This window comes from Mauremys mutica, chromosome 1 (genome assembly GCF_020497125.1).
Source record: "Mauremys mutica isolate MM-2020 ecotype Southern chromosome 1, ASM2049712v1, whole genome shotgun sequence".
Taxonomy (NCBI): domain Eukaryota; kingdom Metazoa; phylum Chordata; order Testudines; family Geoemydidae; genus Mauremys; species Mauremys mutica.
The window spans coordinates 24,529,560-24,542,469 of record NC_059072.1 but is presented as its reverse complement, the minus strand read 5'-3'; the positions used below and the strand labels follow the sequence as shown (position 1 = coordinate 24,542,469).

General features: G+C 39.4%; 1 protein-coding gene across 5 annotated transcripts in view; it reads right to left on the bottom strand.

Annotated features, from left to right (window-relative positions):
* Nucleotides 1-12,910, bottom strand: part of MAGI2 (membrane associated guanylate kinase, WW and PDZ domain containing 2) — a 1,096,261-nt gene that overhangs the window by 219,889 nt on the left and 863,462 nt on the right. For all 5 annotated transcript variants that reach the window (XM_045031437.1, XM_045031446.1, XM_045031453.1 and 2 more), the window contains exon 7: nucleotides 4,083-4,140. In XM_045031437.1, coding sequence (XP_044887372.1) covers nucleotides 4,083-4,140 — 58 coding nt within the window. The remainder of the gene's footprint in view (nucleotides 1-4,082; nucleotides 4,141-12,910) is intronic.

Below are 12,910 nucleotides of genomic sequence, written 5' to 3'. Positions count from 1 at the left end.
GCAGGGAGCTTCAAAGGGCCAGGTGCTCACCATCACAGTTTGGCATTAGATGGAGATGGCTCTGAGTTACTACAGAGAATTCTTTCCCAGGTATCTGGCTGGTGGGTCTTGCCAACATGCTCAGGGTTCAGCTGATCACCATATTTGGCATTGGGAAGGAATTTTCCCCCAGGTCAGATTGGCAGAGACCCTGGAGTTTTTTTGCTTTCCTCTGCAGCCTGGGGCATGGGTCAATTGCTGGGAAAAGCTAGAGTAAATGGTGGATTCTCTGTACCTTGAAGTCTTTAAATCATGATTTGAGGATTTCAGTAACTCAGCCAGAGGTTCGGGGTCTATTACAGGAGAGGGTTGATGAGGTTCTGTGGCCTGCAACATGTAGGAGGTCAGACTAGAGATCACAATGAGTCCTTCTGGCCTTAAAGTTTATGAGTCACAGTGGTAAAAAAGCCACAGATATAATGGTTTCTCTGTTTGGCCGTGGCTTTCCTTTGTGTCCATGACTTCAATAAAGCCAGTGCAGAGGGGAGGCCCGGGGCTGGAAAGCAAGCCCACCCTGGCCCGGTGAGGAAGGGCTGGCAAACAAGCCCACTTGCACTCATCCCACAGCAGTGGCTTTTGTCCCACAGGGTTGGGCCTGGCTCCCTGTTTTGGACAATGCAACCTGGTGCATGAGGTCACAGCGCTGCACCTGTGCTGATGATGATAGTATGGAAGTCAGCTGGGAAGTGGAGTTGGCAAAGGCTGATTTAACTAATGTGGCCTCAATTGCTGTTTTATTTTTCCTTAAAAAAAATCCAAATATTTCATCTAGATACCGAAATTGTGTTTAAAACAAGTATTAATGGACACATTTATTGAAATGAGCATCAACATGTAAGATTTAGCTACTTTTTTTTCTTAAAGACAAACAGAATTGCTGAGAGAACATGTTATTTTCTTACATAAGCAGTAACAGAGTGTCAGATAGAAAAGATAAAGAAATATTGCACAGTTGAGGCAGGATGCACAGTTTACAATAAGTATCCATCTGGTTAGTTTAGCTGTCCTATTAAGGAGACCATGTTTGAAAATTGAGCTCCATGTTGTAGTTAATCAACCATAAAGGGAGAGATGCTCTTTTTTTGACTAGACAGCTGAAAGGGCCAGCACAGCATAATCATTCCGTGTGGGGCTGTGGAAGGAAGGCGGCTAGCGTTTAGTCTTTAAACCACAGGCACTGTTAGAAGGTTGCACAGAAATTGACCCAGTCACAGTAGAAAGTTTCACCTACTCGAGTTAGTGCAAAATGTCCATCCCCTGCAGATAAGTTTGGATCTGCAATAGTAAGGTGAATTAAGAGCATATCCATCCATTGAACTTTACTTATCTATAACTGAGAGAAGCAGCAGCATCTGGCCCCTCACACTCTAGAGAAAATTGCAAATATTTTGTGCTTAACTGAGTGCTAAGAATCCAAATACTCCTTATGGCTGACCACTGCAAGGTGTTACACTGAATCTGATTACTTCAGTGGTTTATCCCCACCAACTGCCCCACTTTATTTTAGAGAGATACAGATGTTCTAATAAGTGGAAGGTAGGATATTCTTTCCTTGACAGTTTTAAAGTGATTCCTATAAAGTTGGATTGGATTTGAATATGCAAAGGTTCATAACCTAACTTTTCATGATTTATCCATTTTATGACATAGTTAAAAGAGTTTATTGTAATGTGATTTCATCTAGTTAAAAATGAAGTCATCTGTTAAATGCTAGTAATAAAGGAAGGTGTAACACTGTCACTTTTTATAATGAAAAATGGAAAACAATTTTCACTACAAAATTATTGAGCTTAGAAAGCAGATTAAAATACAACTCCTTATATTGACTAGAAAAGCCTTTATAAAGCTAGTGCTGTTGCACTTTTAATGCCGGTCTATGAACATCCATTCTACTATTCAAGATCTCTGCTAGATCCCATTAAAGCTTTTCTATTACAATAAGTACAGTATGTCTTTAATGTATCCTTTCCCTCCCTTATATTTTGTCTGTGGGATGAGTGAATTTGGCAACAACAGCCTAAAAACACAACTGCATTGCAGCATTTGGGGGCAAGGAGCCTGTGTCTGCCTGACTGAGGGTGGGCTTAAAATGCAGACAACTACATGCTCCATTTTGGTTCCATTGACTATGTAATGGAACTGCATAAGCCTTACCACTGCCAGAATGTTTTAGGCAGTATTTAGCTCAAGGGAGATGCCTCAGTGACAGCTTAATGCACAGGAATTGCACACCACCTGTTAGCCTTTAAAGTACATAGCCACTTGTGCAGAAGATCATTAGTCATTACCAGCAGCTGTACAAATGTATATTTGGGAGATATGAAGAGGATTATTATAAAGAGATATGTGAACACCATCATTTATTACCCAGGAATATTATAAAAACCCAAGCATAAGGACAGAGAGGCAATTTCTCGGCATTATTCATTATATACAGGGCTTCAAAAATCTACTCACCTGTTTGTTTGGGGTAGGTAGGAATTTGGACAGGATGAGTGAGTTGGGTCAGGGGCAGAGCTGATGGCTCCGAGGACAAGTTGGGGAACACAGAGACCCAGGGCAGCTGCTGCTGCTTTACAAAGGAGTCAGCAGGACAGTGGCCCAAGTGCTGCTTTTGTTTTTATTTTGGGAGGTATGGAGGAGCAGGAGAGAAGGCCCAGGTGCTGTGGCTCTTTTATCAGCTGTGGAAGGGAAGCCCTAAAAACTTGGCTCCTAAATTCTCAAGGATCTCAGAGGCACCTTGCCATCCTCCTGCCCAAACTGATGGCAACAAGGCTCTGCACTGCAGTTTGGAACTAGGAAAGCATGAGAGTGGGTATATCTCCAAAATGAGCCAGCATAAATGTAGTGTTGGTATGGGATCAAGAGACAACAGGGTATCAGAGAACTATGTGATAAGCAAACTGTAAAACACTGTAATTTGTACTGAGTAACTCTGGAAACAAAGTGAGGCTCTCAGTGTAAGGATCTGAGTTTGGGTTTTTCTTTTCAAAACCTTCTTCTGGAAGATCTTCCCTCCAGAATAAATGGATCTGCTATTTGTTTCATAGAGTTTTGTCTGGTGTGCTTGCCCTTTCCCTCAATTGGATGAGCTGTGACCAAGGGAAAATGAGTTGTTAGTTTCTGGGATTGATTCGCCACGGCCTTATACTTTGGGTGGTCTATGACACCTGTGCAGAGAGAGACTATAATGCCATTATTTTGATTAGGTATCATTTTATTGCCACTTTAGACTCACTTTGCACAAGTGTCAATGGCTACACATGATAAAAGGCAGAGGAGAAGCAAGCCCTGTTTTCATCTTTCTCAATTCTTGGGTATTTTATGTAAGCTCGAGTTAAGTAGACTAATAAATTACACCTATTCTTTTGGGTAGTAATCTACTTTACCCCACTGCACAAAGACCTATACTAAATGGAAGAGAGAAAGGATCTCTTCTCTATTTTGTACACACACCACGTTCTCCTGGAAAAATGCAAGCAGGGATTGTGCCATTAAAACAGAAAATTACATTCTCCTTTTCTAGCTGTGCCTTTAGGTGCAAAATTACAGTGCCATGAGTGAGCATAGAAAAAATTCACATAACATACAACCTGCACTCATATAAAATAATGTGACTCTCAGACTTACCACAAAGTAAGACTACTCAGAAAAGTATCGTTATGAAGCAAAAATGATTACGTTTTATTCTGTTCCTGGATTGGCAAGGATCTGCACCTTGTTTGATGTGTGTCTAAAACTTGTTAAACAGAAAATAAAACACATTTGATTTAAATGCTCCCCTCAACTTCCCCCCCCCCAATATTTCTGGAATACACAGGATGAGATCAGGGCTCAAGAAGAAGTGACAGAGTAACCAGTTTGAAAGATACTGAAAATGTTCAGTCACTTCAGCTATATTGGAGTCGGATAATTCCTGCATAATCTGAAGTCAAAGGGGAAAATAATTATGCCCTCACCTTTCCAATTCAAACATTGCACAGGATATTAATATCAGGTTATGAAATATTAACAGCAAATTAATATTGAAGTTGGGAACTTACTCAACATAATAAGTGCCATAAATGGGATCATCAATTTTCTCCCAGCCATATGGAAGCTCTGAAAAACAAAGAGTTATCTCTCTCAGTAAATACAGCACAGAATGCAAAGTTTTCTAGTAATGAAAAAGTAGAGTTTTATTGGGTGCTGAGTGTAGCAACTGGATAGCAAAGTTGAATATAATGCTCAAAGCCAATGCCAAGTTTTAGACACATGCCATGGCAGCGGCAAGTAGTAGTGACCTGAAAATTGGCATGCCAACCCAGAATTCTCATTCTTTAGAACAATACATTTTAATTGAGCTACATTTTTATTCTGCAGACAGCCATGCCAACCAGCAATAGCAGCATATCATATATAATTTCATTGCCCGGTGATATGTTGGGATTCTTCTTCCAAAGGTACATAGAGCATACAGTTGTATTTATTTAAAGGGAAGCTGTCAAAGTAAAAATCATATTAAAAACTCCGAACACTGTCCCAACACTAACCAGGACTTAAGAGTATTACAACTGTAGTCGGGAGTGCAAAAAATCAAACTAAAAATACCAATTCCATGGAGTGAATAATCATTAATGCCAAGGCAAGAAAAATTTGATGGAGACTTTGACTCACAAATCTATAGGTATTCCTAACCTATTCCTATTTGGAGTGGAAGTAGATGAGGGAAGAGTATGTGGTCATGTAAAGACTGAGGTTGCATTGACAACCTAAAGTCTCTGCCATGTACATTGGCCAAACCGGACAGTCTCTATGCAAAAGAATAAATGGACACAAATCACACATCAAGAATTATAACATTCAAAAACCAGTAGAAGAACACTTCAGTCTCCCTGGTCACTCAATAACCAACTTAAAAATGGCAATTCTTCAACAAAAAAACTTCAAAAACAGTCTCCAACGTGAAACTTCAGAACTGGAATTAATTTGCAAACTGGACACCATCAAATTAGGCCTGAAGAAAGACAAAAACTAATTTCCCCCTACTGTTACTCACACCTTCTTGTCAACTGTTTGAAATGGGCCACCCTCAGTACCACTACAAAAGTTGTTTTTCCTCCCTTAGTATTTTACTGTTAATTGAATTGTCTCATTAGATTGACCTCCCCCTCTTGGTAAGGCAACTCCCATCTTTTCATGTACTATGTATATATACCTGCTACTGTATTTTCCACTCCATGCATCTGATGAAGTGGGTTCTAGCCCTTGAAAGCTTATGCCCAAATACATTTGTTAGTCTCTAAGGTGCCACAAGGACTCCTTGTTGTTTTAACCTAAAGTCTGACATTTCTTAGCTTTGGAGTGCTTGACTTTGCAACCTTATCACACTTTTAATATAGTTATTTTGAATGAAGTAAGTCTATAAACCTAGGTCAGATAGAATCATCATAGTTCATATGCAATGTAAACCATTGGCCTAGTATGAGGTCCACTTGCATGACTTGAACTTAGCCCTTTGTTTCACAGCTATACTGTGGCGATTCACCCCTTGATGTGCTATAAAAGGCTGACAGAAAAGAAAGATTTAAATGACAAAGAGTGAGTCTGAAAGAGCTGAAGATAAGAACAGCTTTTAAAAATATTCTCTGCTGGATACCTCTCAAACAATCACATCTGAAATAGTAAACATTGGTTCTGCTCTGACTGAACCTGTTTAGACTGCTGTGGCATCTTAATGGGTAGGCAGAATTTCTGGCAGCAGTACTTCATGGGCAGGTCTTCCTGTCACACTGTCCTGTGCAGGAGTTTCTGCTTTGACTGTCCCTGAAGCTCTAAAGAATGAATAATCCTCCTGTGAAGACTGGCAGATGGTATTTAATTCAAAGAGGAACTCCACAGATGAGTAATTTAAAGCTCAAAAGCCTGTACCTTAATTTTCTTAGTCTAAGTTTTTCTACTATGACCATAATCAAGTCTTTCTAAAGTAAATAGAACCTTTTTTGGCAATCTGAATTTGAACAAAGTTTGTGTCACTTTTCTGAGGTTATTTTAAAATTGCAATAGCAAATGCACAAATGCAAAACAATTTATTTAAATAATAAGGTGATCAATAGTGGAAGGTCCTGGGGTTGTCCCCTCCAGACACCTGACCAGAACTTTAAAATAATAAAAGAGACTGATTCTAGAAAATCCTTTACCGGTTTCACAGAGCCCTGTGCATCTTGGCACTTGATTTAGGAAGCCTGGTCCATGCTCCATGAATATTCACACATGAGACAATAGCGCATAGGTCCTGTGCTGACCATCAGTGCAGAGGTGAATTTTACCCTCAGTGCATATATGATCAATACAACTCATATTTATGTCTTGCTACGAAGGCTCAGTGCTTTGCTTTAAAAAGCTCCTGCTCACCTGGGACACAACAATACAAAGGATTTGTCTTACAAACATTGACACACACTTTATTTTATCTGCATCCTGTGAGGCTTTCCTATTCCAGTGTATTGTGTTAACGTAATGATAATAAAGATACTCTCCAGGAGAGAGCAAATTAAACAGGTAGCTAGTAAATATTTATATTTATATAAATATATATAGTGTGTAAGTATATATATAAAAATAAGCAATTCTCTAACTGTCATTAGGTTTCTTCCATTTGTGGAATCTTTTCAAAGTTTATTGCAGTGTACTTTTTGCTGGAATTGGAAGTACCCTGTTTCTCTTTAGAGTTATACACTCTTAAGATTATACCTAAAGAACTTAGACACAGTGGTTGTATTTTCTGTGAATATACAAAAATAATGTGATGATTTATTATTAGCCTATCCGTCCATGTTTTTCTAATGTAATGATGCATAACAGTATTTGTGAACTAGCCCAACTACTGATATTTCAGATGGACAATCCCATTTTCTAGTGTAAAAATCTGTAAACATTTAATGAACTGGGCATATTATAGAGAACCCATTTTATTTTTTGAAATGGATGGATTAAATCACTAATTATCTAACATCATAGCATAGTCATTGATTCGGAAAAAAATGAAATTTAAAAATTACCTTTGTGTACGATAACCATAGATATAAACTCTATATAAGGGTATGCCCTAATTTCATTCTTCCATTTGAGATGCAGCCTGAGAGCTATGTTTGATTAAAATTCTACACAGACCAGTCAAATGGATTTGCCAGAGCGCAAACGCTGCTAGCTGAAGTTTGCAAGATAAGGTTAGTAGAGCATAGTTTAGTACATAGCTGTTGTTAGAAGAATCTTCTGATACATTTGCTTTAAGCAGCCTCATGATTTTTTTCCCCGTCATTAAATAGTGGCATCTATTCTGTTTTCACTGTGGAACTGCAAGATTACACGCGGGCAATACTTTCATGTTTCATAAAATAGCAAGCTAGACATTTGAACAATGTTGGATGTGTGCATTGCAGTTATTCTTCATCATTTGGTTCACTGTGTTTGGTGCTGATTGTCAGGGATGGGAAGCAAGCAGTAAACATTTATAAAAGGACATTATTATAAACACAAAATGAAAGAGGCTACTTCTCACAACTGTAATTTGAGTTGGGAAGATGACTAACATACATTGTGCTTTCCAATTTTCCTTTTGGGACAATGGGATATGAAGTTTTATAAACTTTACATAATTTCTGCAACCAGCAGCATCACAGAAAGAACAACATTGTGTCAAAGATCTTTGCATTAATGAGACAAACTCTACTCTTTTTTATGCTTCTGAAACACCATTGACTTCAGTGGGGTTACCCTGGGTAACATAGGGGAAAATTTAGTTCCATGTTGTTTACTTGGTCTTTTTAAAATTAATATAATATTTCACCTTCAAGGTTAGATCAGCATTCTGATGGGATTTCTTCATATGATCTAGCAGAGCGATTGCGTCAAGAAAATTTGTAAAAAACATAAAGGTGAAAACCAGCAATAGTCTTTTGCAGGGTTTGGACAATACAGATATCAAGTTTGGACATAGAAATTCCTCTTTTTGTGACTATATATGTGCTGGGTATACAGTATATGCACAGTGTAAATTGGTCATTTTACATTTCATCCATTGCCAGAAAAGTAGACTCCAGTTAGCAGCACAGTGATCATTGTCAGTTACAACAACAACAAAAAAATCCAAACGACATAGCAACATTCAGGTACCTTGCTCACGATGCACATGAGCCAGGTTTTTAAATACAGAATGAGTCACCTTCTTTCAAATGTGTTAGTTAAATGCTCAAGTATTAACAAAAAGTCCTAGGTTTTCCACCAGATCCAACAAGAAAGCTTTTAAAAAAAAGATAAAACAGCTTTAATTTGCATACAAGCAGGTCGTTTTAATAATTGATGACAGTACCACCTCATTGCAGCTTGCTTATAGTAACAATCCAGATGCTACGTCTGTTATCTGAAAAGGTGCTGCTTTTCACATCCTTTCTTAATGGTTTCACTGTACATTCCCAGGGGATGGAAAGAAGGATAGCATTATGGATCTTCGTATACTGAGATGAAGAAAATCCATTACCACATCACCAACAGGAAGGACTCATATTGTTGTAGTTCATGTAGTACTTGCTGTACGCCACATTGGGGAAGAGACACAAAAGCACTCCAAAGGTTTTGGAACAACAGCCTGCATTGCATCACTGCCCTATTATATATATGTCAAGAGATTAATAAGAGAACATCTGAACAAAAGGACAGTGGGATTTTCCTTGCATCAGTCATAGTAAAAAGAGGTTGAAAAAGAAAAATATGCCTGCTGCTACTGAAAGTGATTTTAGAGGCTAATACATGGAAGGAATTGTTCAAGAAGAATTCACCCTGTTGAAAAATATTATCCCTATAAAGCTATCAAAGTCAATGTCAGCTTGGGTCACTTGCTATTGAAAAAGCCAGTCACACAAATTAGGACTCCTTGTGGAACCTATACAACAGACCTTCCTGATAATATTGAGTTTTTCCAGTCACCAATCTGTGTTCTTTGCTCATTTTGTGTTGGCTTGACTCCTCTCTTCTCTTTCCCCATTCCCTATTCAGCTTGTGTCTTCATAATCTAACTACATCCTGGACAAGTATCTCATTCATGTTGTGTTAAAAAAATAGTACAAGGAACATGTACTGTAGTCCAACTTGAATTATACACAGTTGAAGTTTCTATAAAAGTCCTTTCTGAATACTAGTTAATCATTTAAGTTTAGCTGCTCAGTTGATACTACAAACATCCAAGAGAATGTTCACATTGACTACATGAGAGGTAATATGAAACAAATACAATAGCTATGTGGTTGCCATTTGGAAAGGGTTACAGGTCACCTTACAAAACTCAGCAAAAATGTATCAGATATTGTATTTTCATTCTGACAATTATTCAGCAGAAGTCAGAGAAGTCCTTATCGGGCAGCCATCCATGTAGCTTTTGAAAGCCTCATGTTGAAACCCATCTTCAGTCTGCTACAGCCCTCTAAACTAACAGTTTGAGAAACCTGTCTAGGTCTGCAAACAGTGACCGTATTTAAAATTAAAAAATGCAGATCACTGATCCCAACTACACTATACTAACTTACAAAACAAAAGACATGAAAAAAAGAACTAGATCAAAAATTGAAGGCTAAATCTCTCACTGTCTTAATAACTCTTATCACACAGATATTAGGACAAACAACCCTGCAATCACAAAGAAAGCAGCTTCGTTCTTCAAATTCTTACAGACTCTTACAAACCACTCACTTAGAAAACCCACCAGCTCTCAGTCAAAACCATGTTTACCCAATTCAATCCAAACACCAAAAAATAACACTGTTCTCCAACTGCCATCCTCATGTGTGCAAATCCCACATACACATTGTCGTTGCATTCCACATCCTGTCTGTAACTACAAACTATTTCACTAACTATTATTCTCATGGATATGAGGTTGCATATCATTTTTCCCTGTGCAATTGAAACATTGAGTGCCTGAGTAGGTAGTGTACTTGCACTATAAATATATTTCAGATCTATTAAATACATTGGCTGTAGGGCGTTGACTTGACAACCATTTATTTCCTTGTATACTACTCACTGCAATACATAATCATCTTTAATCATCCACATCTTGTGTCAATCAGTTTCAGAAATTAGTAATATTTAGTCTAGTCTATCAGTTTTTGTTTTCTCTCGGAGTTGCTAAATTAAAGACTGTTACTTACCTGTATGGTGACTGTTGTTCTTTGAGATATGGGTGCAGACGTGTATTCCACTCAGGTGTGTGTGTGCCTAGTGCACCAAAGCCAGCAAACTTTACCTAGCAATACCCGAATGCCAATAGTTGAGATCCAATGGAGAGGGGTGGAGGATGGAATACACATCTGCACCTACAGCTCAAAGAACAACAGTTACTCTATAGGTTGGTAACTATCTTTTCTTCTATAAGTGGTTGCAGATGTATATTCCACTCAGGTGACTCACAAGCTGTAGCAAGTGAGCTTGGACTCTGCTTAAAGAATGACTGCAGAACTACCTTCCAAAGTTTGCATCCAATCTAGATGCAGCCATAATTGCATAGTGTTTGATAAAAGTATGTGTGGAAGACCAGGTAGCAGCCCTGCAAATGTTTAATATTGAAACATAGTGAGAAATGCCACTGACATCACTTGGGCCCCAGTTGAATGAGTCCCTAACCTTTGTGAGGTATGGCCTGAGCTACTCCAAATACTGTTGTAAAAAAAGGAAATTATCCAGCTGGAAATAGTCCGTGAGGAGACCACCCAACCTTTCATCTGATCCGCATAGGAGACAAAAACATGACATGATGAACAAAATGGCTTAGTTCTCTCCAAATAAAATGACAGTCTCACATCCAATGCATGAAGGAGCTGTTCATCTGTGTTTGAGTGTGGCTTAGGAAAGAATATAGGTAAGTATTTTATCTGGTTCAGCTGAAACTACTTCAGACAGATGTTTTGGATGCAGTCTTAGGAACACTTTGTTTTTTAAAACTGGGTATATGGGGGTTTTGCCAAGTTGCCAGGGGCTCAAACAGAGTACCCAGAAGAGCAGCCATCACAATATTAAGGACCTGCTTCTTTTACAAGTGGAAAAATATGAATGATTCCTCTTAGAAATTACTGAACCATGGAGTTTGAGAAAAATTGACTTCCCTTGGATCAGAGGATGGAAACCCAAGATTGCCACTAAGTGGACCCTCTCCCCCCCTCAATAAATGAATAAATGTCGCTTGAGAATTCTTTAAGGAATGTAACATTTTGTCAGTTTTCTCTGAAAATAAAAATCAACTGTCAAAGGGTAAGTCATCAATTGTCTGTTGGGCCTCCAGAGCCATACCAGAATTCTGCAACAAAGAAGCTTTTCTCAGAGTTACAGCAGAGGCCATAACTCTAGAGGAAGGAATCACCATGTCCAAAGCGGACAGTAGTGACTTACAGATGGCTGCTCAATGGCCTTGCACAATGAAAGCCTTAAACCCTTACCCGGAGGATTCTGGCAACTTATCTGTAAATTTTGCCACAACTTCCCAATTTATAAAGTTGTACTTTGACAAAAACATTTGCTGATTGGAAACGTATTGTAAGGTGTGGGAGGAAAATTTGTTCTACTTCATCAATCTTTTAGAGTCCTTGTCTTTTGACTTATATCTCCCCTGTCTGAACCTCTCATTAGCTGCCATTACAACAAATGAGAGTTAGACATCAGATGTGTGTAGAAGCACTCAAAGCCAGAAAAAGGCACATAGTATCTCTTATCAGTACGCGTCACTGTAGATGAAAGGATGCTGGGGTGTTCCCTAGAGTCTTTGCAGATCCAAGATCATTCACTTATGGGGAAAGACACTCTTCCCTTATGGAGGGTATCCTGAACAAACTTAGCCTGAATACCCAAAGCTGAAGCCACATACCTCAGGAGGTCCAATATGTTTTAAATTCCTCAGGTACAAGGGAGGAAGAATCTGGCACTGCAGAGTCATCTGGTGGTAAAGAGAATAACAGAAGCAGAGCCAATGGAATCTCCTGTGGCGCTTGTACAGGAGTGCTGGAACAATTTGTATAGTGGGGGTGCTGAGAGCCATTGGACCAATCTGTGAACTCTGTATATGATGGAAACCACTTCAAGCCAGGGGAGCAGCAGCACCCCTAGTTCCAGCACGTATGCACCTGTAATAATGGTTCAGCATGAACTAGTTCAGTAGGAGCAACCTTCGTATGTGACTGCAGCATTGGAGGTTCAGGAGGAGAGGCTACAGGGGGAATAGGTGACCTTACTTTGGCTTGAGCCAAGCATTGGGATCTCACCAACTGTGGAATATCCCAGCGGTTCCAAGGAGGCCACTGGGGGTATAGGTGTGGCATTGATGGCCAAGAGGAACTGGGACAAGGATCCCATTCTTGCTATGGGAGCGGTGCTGATATCAGTACCAACGGTGATTCCTGGGAGGTCTCAACAACTTTTGAGAGTGATACTAAGAAGGCAAGCGAGAGGAGGAAGACATCTCTGAGCATGACCCCATGGAACCTTCCAAATAGTCCACAGACAGCAGAAGGGCAAATAAATGTCTAGCCTCAACCAAAGTCCAGAATGCAGGGTGCACTGGTACTGACAAAGGTAAAGCAGTTGGTGCATTAAGTACTGATAGGAACCTTGCATTCATGCTCAGTACTCAGAGCTGACATTGATACTAAGCTGGAGCCAGCACCGGTCCCATAGATGCAGTGCGCATGGACTAGTCATTGGCACCAAAGATAATACCTGCCCTTCAGTACCAAAAAGGTGGGAGATCTCAACTCTGCACCCTGAATTGGAAAGGTGCAGAAAACAGTGCCAATAATAACGGCAGGTCTGCAACAACTCCAGATGGTGCTGAGGATGCCATAGTAGTCAC